Source organism: Apostichopus japonicus, chromosome 12 (genome assembly GCF_037975245.1).
Source record: "Apostichopus japonicus isolate 1M-3 chromosome 12, ASM3797524v1, whole genome shotgun sequence".
Taxonomy (NCBI): Eukaryota; Metazoa; Echinodermata; class Holothuroidea; order Aspidochirotida; family Stichopodidae; genus Apostichopus; species Apostichopus japonicus.
In genome coordinates, this window is record NC_092572.1 from 25,665,772 (window position 1) to 25,679,310 (window position 13,539).

The 13,539-nt window shown below is 33.3% G+C and overlaps 1 protein-coding gene across 2 annotated transcripts in view; it reads right to left on the reverse strand.

The window, feature by feature from the left end:
• The window catches only part of LOC139976825 (adhesion G protein-coupled receptor B3-like), an 84,635-nt gene that overhangs the window by 29,405 nt on the left and 41,691 nt on the right, over positions 1-13,539 (reverse strand). For both annotated transcript variants that reach the window (XM_071985637.1, XM_071985639.1), the window contains exons 4-5: positions 3,547-3,638; positions 883-1,065 (exon numbers count right to left, since the gene is read on the reverse strand). In XM_071985637.1, the coding sequence (XP_071841738.1) occupies positions 883-1,065; positions 3,547-3,638 (275 nt within the window). The remainder of the gene's footprint in view (positions 1-882; positions 1,066-3,546; positions 3,639-13,539) is intronic.

A 13,539-nucleotide genomic window follows, 5' to 3' on the forward strand; every position in this document is an offset into this window, starting at 1 on the left:
GTCATTGTTCTCAAGTTGAATTGGTCCTTGTAATGAGGAACATTTTGTCAATGTTTCTCTGTTACATTTAAAATTTCATCAAAAAAAGCAACACTTTTTATTTCAATTGAAATATTATTTTCCTATGTGACTATAAGTTAAATATGATAAGTCCCCCCCAAAAAATAATATTATTTAGCTCAATTGACCCCCCCCCCCCCCCAAACTTTCTTTTTATTTAGCTTAATTGTCATGATGACATCAATCATTCATTCATTCACATCTTTGCATTACAAAATGCTAGGAGGAATCGTGACTTTTATCAAAAGATGCAGACACTTTCCATTGTGCCGTAAGCGGTCAATTTCAACCTTAATGTGATGGAGAATATATATATATATATATATATATATATATATATATATATATATATATATATATATATATATATATATATATAAATATATATATATATATATATATATATATATATGTATATGTATATGTATATGTATATGTATATGTATATGTATATGTATATGTATATGTATATATATATATATATATATATATATATATATATATATATATATATATATATATATATATATATATATATAAATATATATATACAACAGCGTTCAACTTTGAACTAAGAATCCCATTTTCCGTGTCTGTGATATTATTCCTTACTGTAACCACAAGGAATAGTTTAATGTTCAAATTTTACGCAGCCCATTTGAACGTTCTGTTTGTTGTCTCTATATAAAACAACACTACGGTTTCTGTGGACGAAAGCTGACATAACATACATTCTCACTCATGTACAACAGAATGCCCATTTGATAAAGCACTCTGTGATGTGATACCGTAATAATTTTATGACTTTTTTACGACTATTACCTGGACGACTATGATGCTCTGATTGTAAGTGTGGGAGCCCTCCAGAGGGCCTGACCTCATGACGTTTTGGATGAGTAAGACCACTTGTAATAGCTCTCCAGAGGTGTTCAACGACGCGGATGACGTAGCCAGAGCTAACGTGAACTCTGTCGAGACAGTCATGTTTGGTTCATTCCACTCATCCTGCAAATATGAAGGAAAAACGAAAAAGAAAATATAAAAATTTTAGACTAGATGAAACTTTAGTTATTCTATTCTTTTCCCACCAGAGAGAACAATTTTGATATCAGAAAGAAAAATTACTAATCGCATTCGACTCTGCACATAACATCACACTTGCATTAAACGGTGCAGCAAATGGATAATAAAATATACTTTTGACTCAGTATTTCATAAATTCATTATTTGAAATGAATTACAACTCTTTATCAGTCAAACTAGCAAACAGCACGTTTTTTAGCTTTGAAATATCACGTCGACTAACGCCCCCAATTCCACAAGTGTCGACTCATTAAACCTATACAGTAGAAACTTTAATAGGCGTGTCTTCTGACCTTACAAGGACCGTAACGTTAGTACACTGAGAATACCTAAAAACGCAGCACAGTAGGTTGTGTGAGAAATAGAATGTTGCAAACATTTCATGCAAGCGTGAAAAAAACTTACAGCGGTTAAACAAAATGATCATTTTTCTTCCAAACCATATATATACATGTGCAGAAGAGCTTGGTTTTGGTGATTTCCTTGGTGCATCGTGAAAGCTATAAGAGTCAGAGTTGATAATTCAGATCTTTTTCTCAAGCGTGAAGGTTATGACGAAGTTAAGCCAGCCACGAGACCTTGGTACTGATAGACTATAGATGTATGTTTGCATATATTAACTGCACATACATGTAACATGTAATATTACTAACTGAAGTGTAACTTGCAAAATGTCAAAACAGGTTGGCTCCCCCCCCCAATCCCCTTTGCTGTGATACGAAACAATTGATGCCCCCTGTTTTGTTTTGATTTTTGTGAGAATTAAGGATGGACCAAGGAAGGAGTAAAAGACAGGTATAAATATAACTGTAGAAATTAATCAAATGAATTCCATACATGTAATGTCAAATGCCTGTAATATATGACCAAAGTAATAGTATAAAGCCCATTGATGTGTGTTTGCATACATCTAGTGTAAATGTAGCCAATTTAACATATGGTAAGAAACATTATTAAATATTTTCAAGTATTTTCAAATTGTTGAAAAGGAAACGTTTGATACATGACCTTTTTTTCGAAATTATTAATGTATTAATTTTTTATATATAAATTTTATTTCAATTATTATTTGTTGTTGTTTGTGAGAAGGATGAGACAAAAATATTAAAATTTAATAGAGTAATGACCTGAATTTCAAACAGTGGTCTGAAGATGACCACGGTACTAGAGTGTGCAATAACGCATATTACATACTGACAGTATGTAATATGAGACATTTCATTGATTTCAATATGTCAAAAACGATTTTTAAAAAAAAAATTATTATTACATTTTCCATATTGCTGTGAAACTGTAGTTAGCTGACAACTGAAGTTTGTCACTTTTGTTGATGTGAGAATGATGGGCCAGAGAAGGGCACTTAGACAAATACAAAATGTAATCTAAACATAATTTAATCATGTCACATTGATTGTGCACAACATAGCCTGAAAACGATCAAGTGACTAGATTTTCATATGATGTAACTATATGTAGTTTTTTCCCCCATCCATTTGTTAATTGATAACTCTTGAATCAAATAAACAATCAATTTCATACTTCATACGAGATGCTACAAATTCAACTCTTATACGCTTACGTCATAACAGAATAACAGTTCTTCTCAATAAACAACACAATCGATCGAAACGATATTAATGTAAAATATGATCGCATATCCCGAAGGCTTGTTTAAGCTGCATGAAGTTAACTTGACTTATTAATACAACGATATCTATGCTGTGTGTGATTGAGTACAATTATTATAGTTCAATGTATTTATATGTAAAGTTATTGAATACTTATTTTGTTAAATTTCAGAAGATAAAAGTTTTTTTTATTAAGTTTTCTTCCCCTCTGCTGTGACACCAATAGAAGATGACTTTATTTAGCACAACATATATATATATAATACGGTGGTTAAACCAGAAGACATTGCATGTACATATGTATACATACCTGTTAGGTATACGTTTGGTAATAACATTTGATTTTATTGTACGGCGGCTAACTTCATGACATTCCTTACATTTTGAGGGAGGGGGTTGGGTGGGGGGGGGGTAGGTTATTCACAATGCAATTTGGAACTTATTCTTGATCAATGCAACTACATACAGAGTTATAAAGTGTTAAGAGTTATTTTAAACAGAAGAAATGTACAAAGTCAGCATATTGTGTACAACAATATTGTGTACAATTGAGTTAATAAAAAAGAAGCAAACTTCGCCAGTTAATGTTCCTATTTACCACAAATGTCAGGCAACAACATCCTGTTAATTTCAAGGAGCCCAACTTGTTTTGTTTTATCCTTCTAAATTACAAACATGACTGACGATCAATTTCAACAATCTGCCTCGGGCTTTTTTTTCCTTTTCCTTTTCTGTTTCTTTAGTTCTATAAATTATTATGTACGATTATTTTTACCTTGAGAGCTTCTATTGTCTCACTGGAACATGCAGTGGAATTGATCTCTTCATCCCATACCGAACTATCCAGGCAGGTCCTCGTCATGTTACCTATCGATTAACAACAGGAAATAATACAGAATAAAACAGAATAATACAGAATAAAACAGAATATAACAGAATAAAACAGAACAAAACAGAATAGAACAGAATAGAACAGAATAAAACAGAATAAAACAGAATAAAACAGAATTACAAACTTGGAATATAAATTATGTATTACTTATGTCTGCCTTTATTCATATCGCATTTCCTAATGGAAATCATTTCAGCTGTACAGGTTCGAGTCCTGGTCAGATCATTACGCTGTGTGCTTGGGCAAGACACTTTTTATCTCCATTGCCTCTCTTCAACCAGGTGTATAAATGGGGACCTGAGAGATAAAACTGTCAGTTTGGCGCTGTTGAGCTGCTGCCATTGTGGAGGGATTGTTTCTATGTTTCACAGGTTATCGTTGATCAGGGTAATCTTGTGATGCGCCTTGAGCACCGTTATCGGTGGATATGTCTGCGCTTTATTAATTCTCAATGTTTTCATTATTATTTTATTATCACATGTAGACTTGTTCGATTCTTCAGTCTTATACGTGAAATTACAGGAACAATAATTATTTGACTGGCATTATCTCCTGATCAGAGTATTAAGAACTGTTTGGCTAATTCTTTGTTAAGGTCCAAAAAGATTTAAAAAAAATTACCAAAAATCTAGATTTGATTACAGAAATCTAGAACCTGTGTTTTTACAGAATCTTCAATTCCAATAAATCTGTCAATGTACAAAACTAACTGGCCAATGTTTTTTTCAAGTGACCCTTTTTCGCTATCCTTAAAATCAGGTCAATTGTTCCCCTCTTCTCAAATAAATAGTGTGTAATATCTGTGTGCTTGATCGGCTCCTAGAGTGAATACATAGTGTGTACATGTTCTTATGATATATGTATATCTCCCAATAAAATACCATTTATTCTATATATTTCGCTTCTTATTTTCCATATATTCTTGTTTACTTTTTCGCTTTATTTCTTATGGTTGCACTTAATGTGTATGGTGTGTTTAACAGCTCGGCAGTAAATGAAGCAGAAATATGGCACTTGATGTCTACCATATATATATATATTCATCGAGCAAGGCCTGAGGTGTGATTGCTGTAGGCTAATACTGTCATTACACATGTTTGGTGAGGAAGGTCTTGCATAATCTAATCAACTCTACGAAAGGGAAAAATCTGTGAACACAAATCTATACAGAAGAACAATGCATTTATAAGATTATACCCTATAGCTTAGTTATGTAAATTATATGCATCGTGAACTTAAATTAAGATTGGTGTAAACAGATTACGTATAGAGATCGCACAACTCGTTGCACGAGCAAATTTCGTTATATAGGGTTGACACTGAATATGGACAGACAGGTACAAAATAATGTAATTAAATGTTTAATTGGGAGTTCTTATAGAACTCAGGAGGGACCTACGATAATTAATTCAATTATCCAGTAATTTATAATTTGGGCAGCTTTCAATCCACGGCCTTTTCGGCTCCCGTTTATCTTTATTTGTGTTTATCAAAGAAGATCGAATAACCGGGTTGAGCGTGAATTTGCAACCTATTTAATTATTTGAATCAAAACTGGTTATATTTAAAGAACATCAAAATAGAACAATGTAGAAATTTGACTTACGTACGAGGAACTTAAAAGAAGATCAGGTGGGCCTATCATCTGCTTGAAAATTGAAATTTGTACCGGGGTCATCCAGGGGTCAGATTCGGGAAATTTTAAAACGGGATCCACCGGTATCTTTGGCGAATAGTTTGAGGAAGGTGTGTGGGGGGGGGGGGCAAAACAAAATCGTTATATTGTTTATTTTAAAGTTTGTTATTCAGTTGGTAATGGTTAACAAAGAGAATATTGTCTGTATTTCGAATCCAGAGAATGGCCCTAAGTATTTTCTCCCCCGGGACAAAAATTAATTCAATGTTGTTGACTTGGTAATTGGCATTTTAAACCAACACTTTAACAAACAAAGAAATGCTCTTTTACATATATAAATTCGTTTAGCGAAATGCATGATATATAGATACGTGTGTGACCGCGAAACGACCCTAGCAGATTTAGATACCCCATTTCCCTGGCGACTGGCCTCATGTATTTTAGCGTTTTCTCTGCGCAGAGTATTATAATCATCCACACCACTCCTTGAAACACCTCACTTTAATGCCTAGAGCTGAAACTTGCCAAGATAATATTTATCCGAGTCAGAAATGGCTCCAAATGCAACACTTTCATAATGTTTCTCTTTGGAAGAGTAATATATATATCCCGTCCCAGGGGGAATGAAAGGTTTGTCAAAGATATAGTAGGGTAGTTTACAATTTAGGCCAGTACAGAAATAGCAAAAGCATACATTTCAGCCGAGAAAAACGACACCTGGACGACTGCGTCGTGGCTCCATCTGTTTACTTTGCGGGGCAGTTTGTCGGCGATCTATATATATATACACCACTGACACATCAGCTTACAGTATTGTTACAAATCTAATATGTCAAAGAAATACCTTGCATAAATTGTTTAATCAATGCATATTACTTAAGAATAACACTAGTACAAACAAAATAAAGCAAACTTCATAAAAAAATTGATATAAAAACATTTCAAGCTGATAGAAATGTAATTAAGTTCTAAAACCAGTTATGATGCATTATTAGGCATGCTTGAGACAATTATTTCGTAAATTACAATATATATATTTTTGTAAATTTGATAGGTGGAGGTGGGGGGGGGGGGGGTTGTCTGAACTGAGGTATAGGCACATAACATTGCTGCATATTATGTTTGAGTCAAGCTTGATGGCTGGCGATGATGGTAACACAATCTCAAATGGCACTAAAATTGCCCCGTTAGATAAGTTGTTGTTTATGAATATGCTAAATTATTCATGAAGATGGGTGTGGTCAGTTAAAGAATGAGTTAGCAAAGTGTATTAAACGTTTGAAGAAAGTCATTAAGTGATGCATGTTTCCCTAATAACCATGTTTATTGTGTAGCTTTGTGCACTGAACAAGTCCGTATGTTTATTGTTTGTTTATAGTTGTTGCTTGTATATGTAACTGAAGAAGGGTTTCACTACATAATACAAATCTGTCAAACTGTTAATACCAATAGCTGAGAGACACAGCACATATTTTGTTTCGTATAATTAAATTACATTCATAAAAAATGCATTGCTTCTTGGCCCTTACACCCAGTTGGGACATATTTTTCTATACTGTAGTGTCATGTCCCGCTTCAGAGCACTCCTATTGCCAGTACGAGCAGTATGAATATCATGTTTCTGTCAGATCAAGGTTAGGTACTGTTTGTACTGACAATACCAGTGCTTTGAGAGCATGATATTGGGTACAGTTTAGAGAGGTATTAGCATTAGGAAACTGTCCCAACTGGCTGGCCCTTAGGTTAAGATCATATGTAGCATTATGTTCCTCTTGTAGGGACACTGTAATACACACCTGACAATAATCACACAGTCACAGTCTCGATGCAAGGGGACTTGGGTTGAGAGCGGATCAGTCGTTTTGTAGCTTGGTTTTTCGTGCCCAGGTTCTCTCCTGGGCAGTGACTTTTCTTATTAAGTAATATTATGTTTCCCTTGTAGGTACATTTTTGATACACACCTGACAATGATCACAAAAATCACAGTCCCAATGCAATGGGGATTGGAGTTTAAGAGTGGGTGACATTTCTTAAAAAAAAATAGTAAATTGAATTTAACATGTTTCCTGTTGCAATTGTAATCATGTTGAAACAATTTATGTGCTTTTCGAATTGTTACATGATCGACCGGTGTAGATCTCATTACATTAATGTTTGCTGTATTTAGAATAATGTCATCAATCATTTGGACCAGTATTCTGCGCATTTTAAATTGTTAACATGACCAGGGTGTGGGTCTCTCTTAACATTCATGTGCTGTTTTTAGCATAATGTAATCAATTTGGACCAATATTCAAACAATATATAAACAATCAGCCCACCCTTCGGATGAGCTGATGCTTGGGAGAAGTCGGCCGTGAGGGGAATTTCACAAGAAGCCAAGCCTCGCACGCATTGAAGAATGACGTCTGCACTGCGCATATGCTTCCTATAATCTGATGAAGCTACTCATAGTTATAGTCGAGTCAGGAAACACGCTTAGGATATGCAATGCATGCATGCATACAAGGTCAGTTCATATATACGCGTGCACCTGTTTCTTATATTGAATATATATATATATATATTACCCACTAAACAAAAACTAAGATTTTTACATGGCTGTGGTTAATTTTGAAGTTGGGCAAGGACGAATTCGATAAAGATTAGACAAACCTAACGCCATGACAACTACAGATCAACAACAAATATTAATTTGTTCCATTGTTTAAAGCCACTGAAATACCGGTAACATCATCGCACAACCGGTTTGGCACAGTTCATTACATTTCTCAGAAAATGCTGATTGATAAAGTAGCGAATTTGTTAATTCATATAAGGCACATCATTGACAAATTCACTTCGCAAAATATGACAGCATTGCATGTTTTTTGTTGTTGTTGAACGCCTATTTCCCCATAGATGTAATCACCCAGTCCCGACACCGCCCGCCCCCAGCCCCACCACTCTCCCTTTCTGTTAACTTTATGATATAAACTCTAACTATAGTGCAGTGGATTCATTAAACTGTTAAAATACATTTTATGTTCCGCGCATGATCATTACATCATTACAAATTCATTATTAAAGATATTTTGGCAATCTACAGTAACTGAATAGGCCTACTGTACTCATTAATTACTATATTAATAATTCAAAATTGAGAGTGTAGAGAAAAGTTATGGCAGCAGACTTCGGCCTTGGGAAAAGTTTTACAATTACCATCACCGTATACCTTATTTTCCCTCTTTATTTAACTTGCCCCCCAAAAAAAGCGCAAAAACACTGACAATGCGGTTTTTGGTTTAAGTTGTTTACTCGCTCGGTCACATATCTAAATACCGCATGCAGATAGAAGATGAGCTTATACAGTAGCACTGCTGTAGTTTCAAAAGACAATTTTGTTGGTAGATGAGAATATTATCTGCCGAAAGATTAATGTTGCAGATGGTAAGTTAGAGATTTCCCAGTAGATACATTAAATTACCTTGGGAAATAAGAAAATTGCAAATTTAGGATGCTTGAGTTCATTTTACTGCATAATTTCCTTCTCTGGCATAATCATTAGAGATCAGCCTATAAGCTCGGCAATTGCAAATCTACAGACCCAAATGCTCTGATAATCAGTATAAAATCCATGCTTACAGTCCTATCAATGTATATATATATATATATATATATATATATATATATAAATGAAAATCGTAATGAGTTGGAAAATCAAGGACAGTGAAAAAACTTCCAGCCTCCACCGGGATATATATATATATATATATATATATATATACATATATATATATATATATATATATATATATATATATATATATATATATACGTACGTATTGTTTATTTTCATATCACACCATATCACTGTACGTGCGAAAGTAATTTATGATAAAATACGAATTACTGAGTTAAATATGTTTCAGCAGAAGGACAGAAGTAAAAAGCTGCAGGCCATTTTGTTGTTTTCGTGGTTGTAAGAATGCGATATTACGGAATGGACATTATTTAGATCCAGGGTGTCAATACCGTATCAAATATTTAATACACATCCACATACTGCAATAATATTTCGCTCTCTCTCGTAGAAGGACAGAAGTGAAAGTTTTCGGGCATTTTCCAATGTTGCTGTTGTAGAATGCCATCTTAGGTCATGGAAATTATTTAGATTTAGGGTGTCAAAACGTCTCAGGTTTTTTAATACACAGCCACGTACTGCAATAATATTTCTCTCTATTTCTCTCGCAGAAGAGGTTGGAAATGTTTTCGGGCATTTTGCAATGTTGTTGTAAAATGTAATATTAGGGCATGGACATTATTAAGATTTAGGGTGTCAATACCGCCTCAGATATTTAATACACATCCAGGTACTGCAATAATATTGCTCTCTCTTTCTCTCGTAGGAGGAGTAGTAAATGTTTTCGGGCATTTTGCAATGTTGTTGTAGAATGTAATCTTAGGGCATGGACATTATTAAGATTTAGGGTGTCAATAACGTCTCAGATTTTTTTAATACACAGCCACGTGTACTGCAATAATATTGATTTCTCTCTCGTAGAAGGACAGAAGTTAAAGTTTTCAGGCATTTTCCAATGTTGTTGTTGTTGTTGTAGAATGTAATATTAGGGCATGGACATTATTTAGATTTAGGGTTTGAATAACGTCTCAGATATTTAATACACATCCACGTTCTGCAGTGATATTATTTCTCTCTCGAATCGAGAAATGGATGCTTCCATCATACTGAATAAGTTTAAGGCTGTGGCAACATACAGTATAACATAAGTTGACAACTTTAAGAGTATTTCTAAGAAAATTAGTAAAAGCAAAGAATATTTTCCATTAATTCCCGAGTGGCGTAATTCTGTCTCTTAATCGCATCAGATGAGATTGTAAATGTATGTATCTTTTAAAGAAATGGATGCTCCCATCACACTGACTAAGTGTAAGACTGTGGCATCATACAGTATAACATAAGTTGACAACTTTAAGAGTATTTCTAAGAAAATTAGTAAAAGCAAAGAATACTTTCCATTAATTCCCGAGTGGCGTAATTCTGTATCTTAATCGCATCTGATGAGACTTTAAATTTAAGTGTCTTAAAGAAATTTCGTTTCTTTTTTCTTAAAACTGAGATATTACCGTTCACTAAATTGTAAAATATTTATGTTATGTTAACGTGTTGTATCTGTACTATAGTATAAAACAAAACATATGAATAAAGCGTATGTAAAAGTGATAGGCAAAAGTTCAAACCTGCTAGAAAAATGCGCAAATCCGATTACCCCAAAATAAGAAAAACAATGAGACATTATTAATTATTCGATTTGTGAAGCCGTGACTAAACTCTACCGTCCTCGAAGTGAGTTTGATCAAGATACGGACTTCATATATCCAGATAAAAAATTTTAAAAAAATCTGAAACAGATGTTGTTGATATCAAGTCGAATCAATTATGATGATTAAAAAATTCAATTAAAAACAATCTGTATTAGTCCCTTGGCTTGGATATAAAATTCTGATATATATTGGTATTTTCATTACAAAAAAATTAATGCATTACGACATTTTAATGCATTAGCTTAATACTTGAGTCGATATTGATGGAAGCTGAAAGCCTTGGATATAATGTACTATTCATACATTTATGTATGTATACATATAAATTTATATATATATATATATATATATATATATATATATATATACATATATAAAAAAAATTAATGCATTACGACATTTTAATGCATGAGCTTAATACTTGGCGATATTGATGGAAGCTGAAAGCCTTGGATATAATGCACTATTCCTACATTAATGTATGTATAAATATATATATATATATATATATATATATATACATATATATATATATATATATATATATATATATATATATATATATATATATATATATATATATATATATATATATATATAATTAATGCATTACGACATTTTAATGCATTAGCTTAATACTTGTCGATATTGATGGAAGCTGAAAGCCTTGGACATAATGTACTATTCACACATTAATGTATGTATACATATATATATATATATATATATATATATATATTTATATGCAGTACATCATACATTACATTATATATGGCCAAATTTGCCAGCATGCATTGATGTTATAGGTTATAATACTCCAGAAGGAAACAAGCCAGTGTCCACAGCACACTAGTGTTGAAATTACCCACTGTAATAGCATGCAGCAATAATACATGTGTACCCATCCGAAGAATTTTAAGTTAATATGGTGTCCACGCACTTCAAGTTCCCGACCCCCCCCCATCCCGCCACCCCCATCCCATTCATGGGTTGAGAGTCCTCTCAGAGGAAAGAAATTTCACCCTTTAAACTACGTTAGCATGACAGTGAAATTATATTTGAGGCTGTATAGCTCTGATGTTATGAAGGAGGATAGCAAACAGTCCTATGTCACTTTAACTCAATCTTTGCTCTGGTCATATCACCTGGTTGACAATTTCTGATTAGAAAAAAAATTGACATTATGGTTAGGCTTTTGGGGGAATTAACTCAGTCGAAGTAAACGCTAATTATTCTGTTCCTCATCTTGCCAACTGAGAGAACATTTTATGGAAATATTTCCCAAGATTCTGATCAATGATTTCCAAACGTTTTATTCTGTTATATACACACATGCATTAAAGTTAGTGCAATTATTATGAGGGGATATGTATCTGAGCAACTTTTTTTTCAACTAGAAAATTCATCGTTGGTGAAAGATTTTTTTTAATGATAATTTATTCTGTTTTCAATGTTAAAACAGCTAACTGAGAAAACATCCAAACGTTTGCAAGATTATAATCAAATAGATGAACCATGTTTTATTCTGTTTTTTTTTTTAATTTTATTTTTTCTTAACGAACAAAGCTGTTGGAACTGCGTTCATCTCTGCTTATTTCTTTAAACATCACACTTAATAAATAAAACAAAATGCCCACACAGGGAGCAACGAACTTAAATGCACCCAAATTTAACTTTTAAATTTATACGATATATTTCCCTTCAGACAAAATTAACATATTACTGCTTGTTTTTTAGAGACCACGAACCTCCCCCTATACCCCCCACGAATAAAAGAAGAAGATGGAATTATCAAACTTACGACACGCCGTTCACTGAGAAGAAATTGATCAAAATGTCAAATGCAGTATTTTACTTTACCACTGACGTCTCCTGACGACTGATAACTGATATTAACGGCATATTAATATTCACAAATTTGCGGGAGGGAGAATAGCTGAAGAGGCCTAATTATGGTTTATCATATTTATATCCTGGAAGACAGAGACGGCAAGAATGAGATTATTTAAGGAGATTGATAATATAATGTTATTCTGCTTAAATGTCAATTATTGCAAAAAGCTTTAATTTTTAGAATGATTCATTAGTTAAAGGATATAACCATTGAAAGTCCAACATTAATTCTGAAAGCATTGTAGACTCATTAAAAAATTTTGACCAGTAATTAAATCCATTATTTATTATCTGTCACTATCAAAAATATTACCAAATCGCCGCTTCGCTGTTTTTCAGAGAAGGAGTCAATAAAATGCAATAATTACGTTCCAACTTCTTTCACCTATGACATCATCTGACATTGTAGAATTCAAGTGGCTGTGAACACTAAATTATAGCAACAAATAAAAGTTCCTCTGTCTATTAAACATAGCATTATTATCTAATTTATTGTTTGGATGATTGACATTAGGATGTTTAACAAACTTTTCTGGGCGACCATGCCCCACCCCCATACCCCCCTCACCAGAGGTATACCCACGTCCTAGAGTGCCACAAACCACTTGCCTTCTCTCACACAAGAAATCCCAAAGGGACACTCTGAGATGGATATATAATCCTGCGTAATTATGGAAATATTACGAAAGCTTTAATTTCAGACTGATTTATCAAAGGATGACATATAAAATATCATATTCATTTTGGAACAGTTTAGTCCATTAACAACTGACCACTATTTATATCAACGATTAATATTCTGTAACGCTCTACTTTAACGTTTCGGATTGACCCTTTAAACAGCCGAGTCCTATCAACTAAAGTGACTGGGCTTTATAGTCTAAGGTCACCGACTATAAATGAATTCCACAAAAAAGCAAATGTTGAAAAATGCGACGAGCACCATTTCAACAGAACTAAAAGCAAAATCTTTTGCAAACAGGCTTTGAATCCCCCCCCCCCCCAACTGGCTGACATGGCTT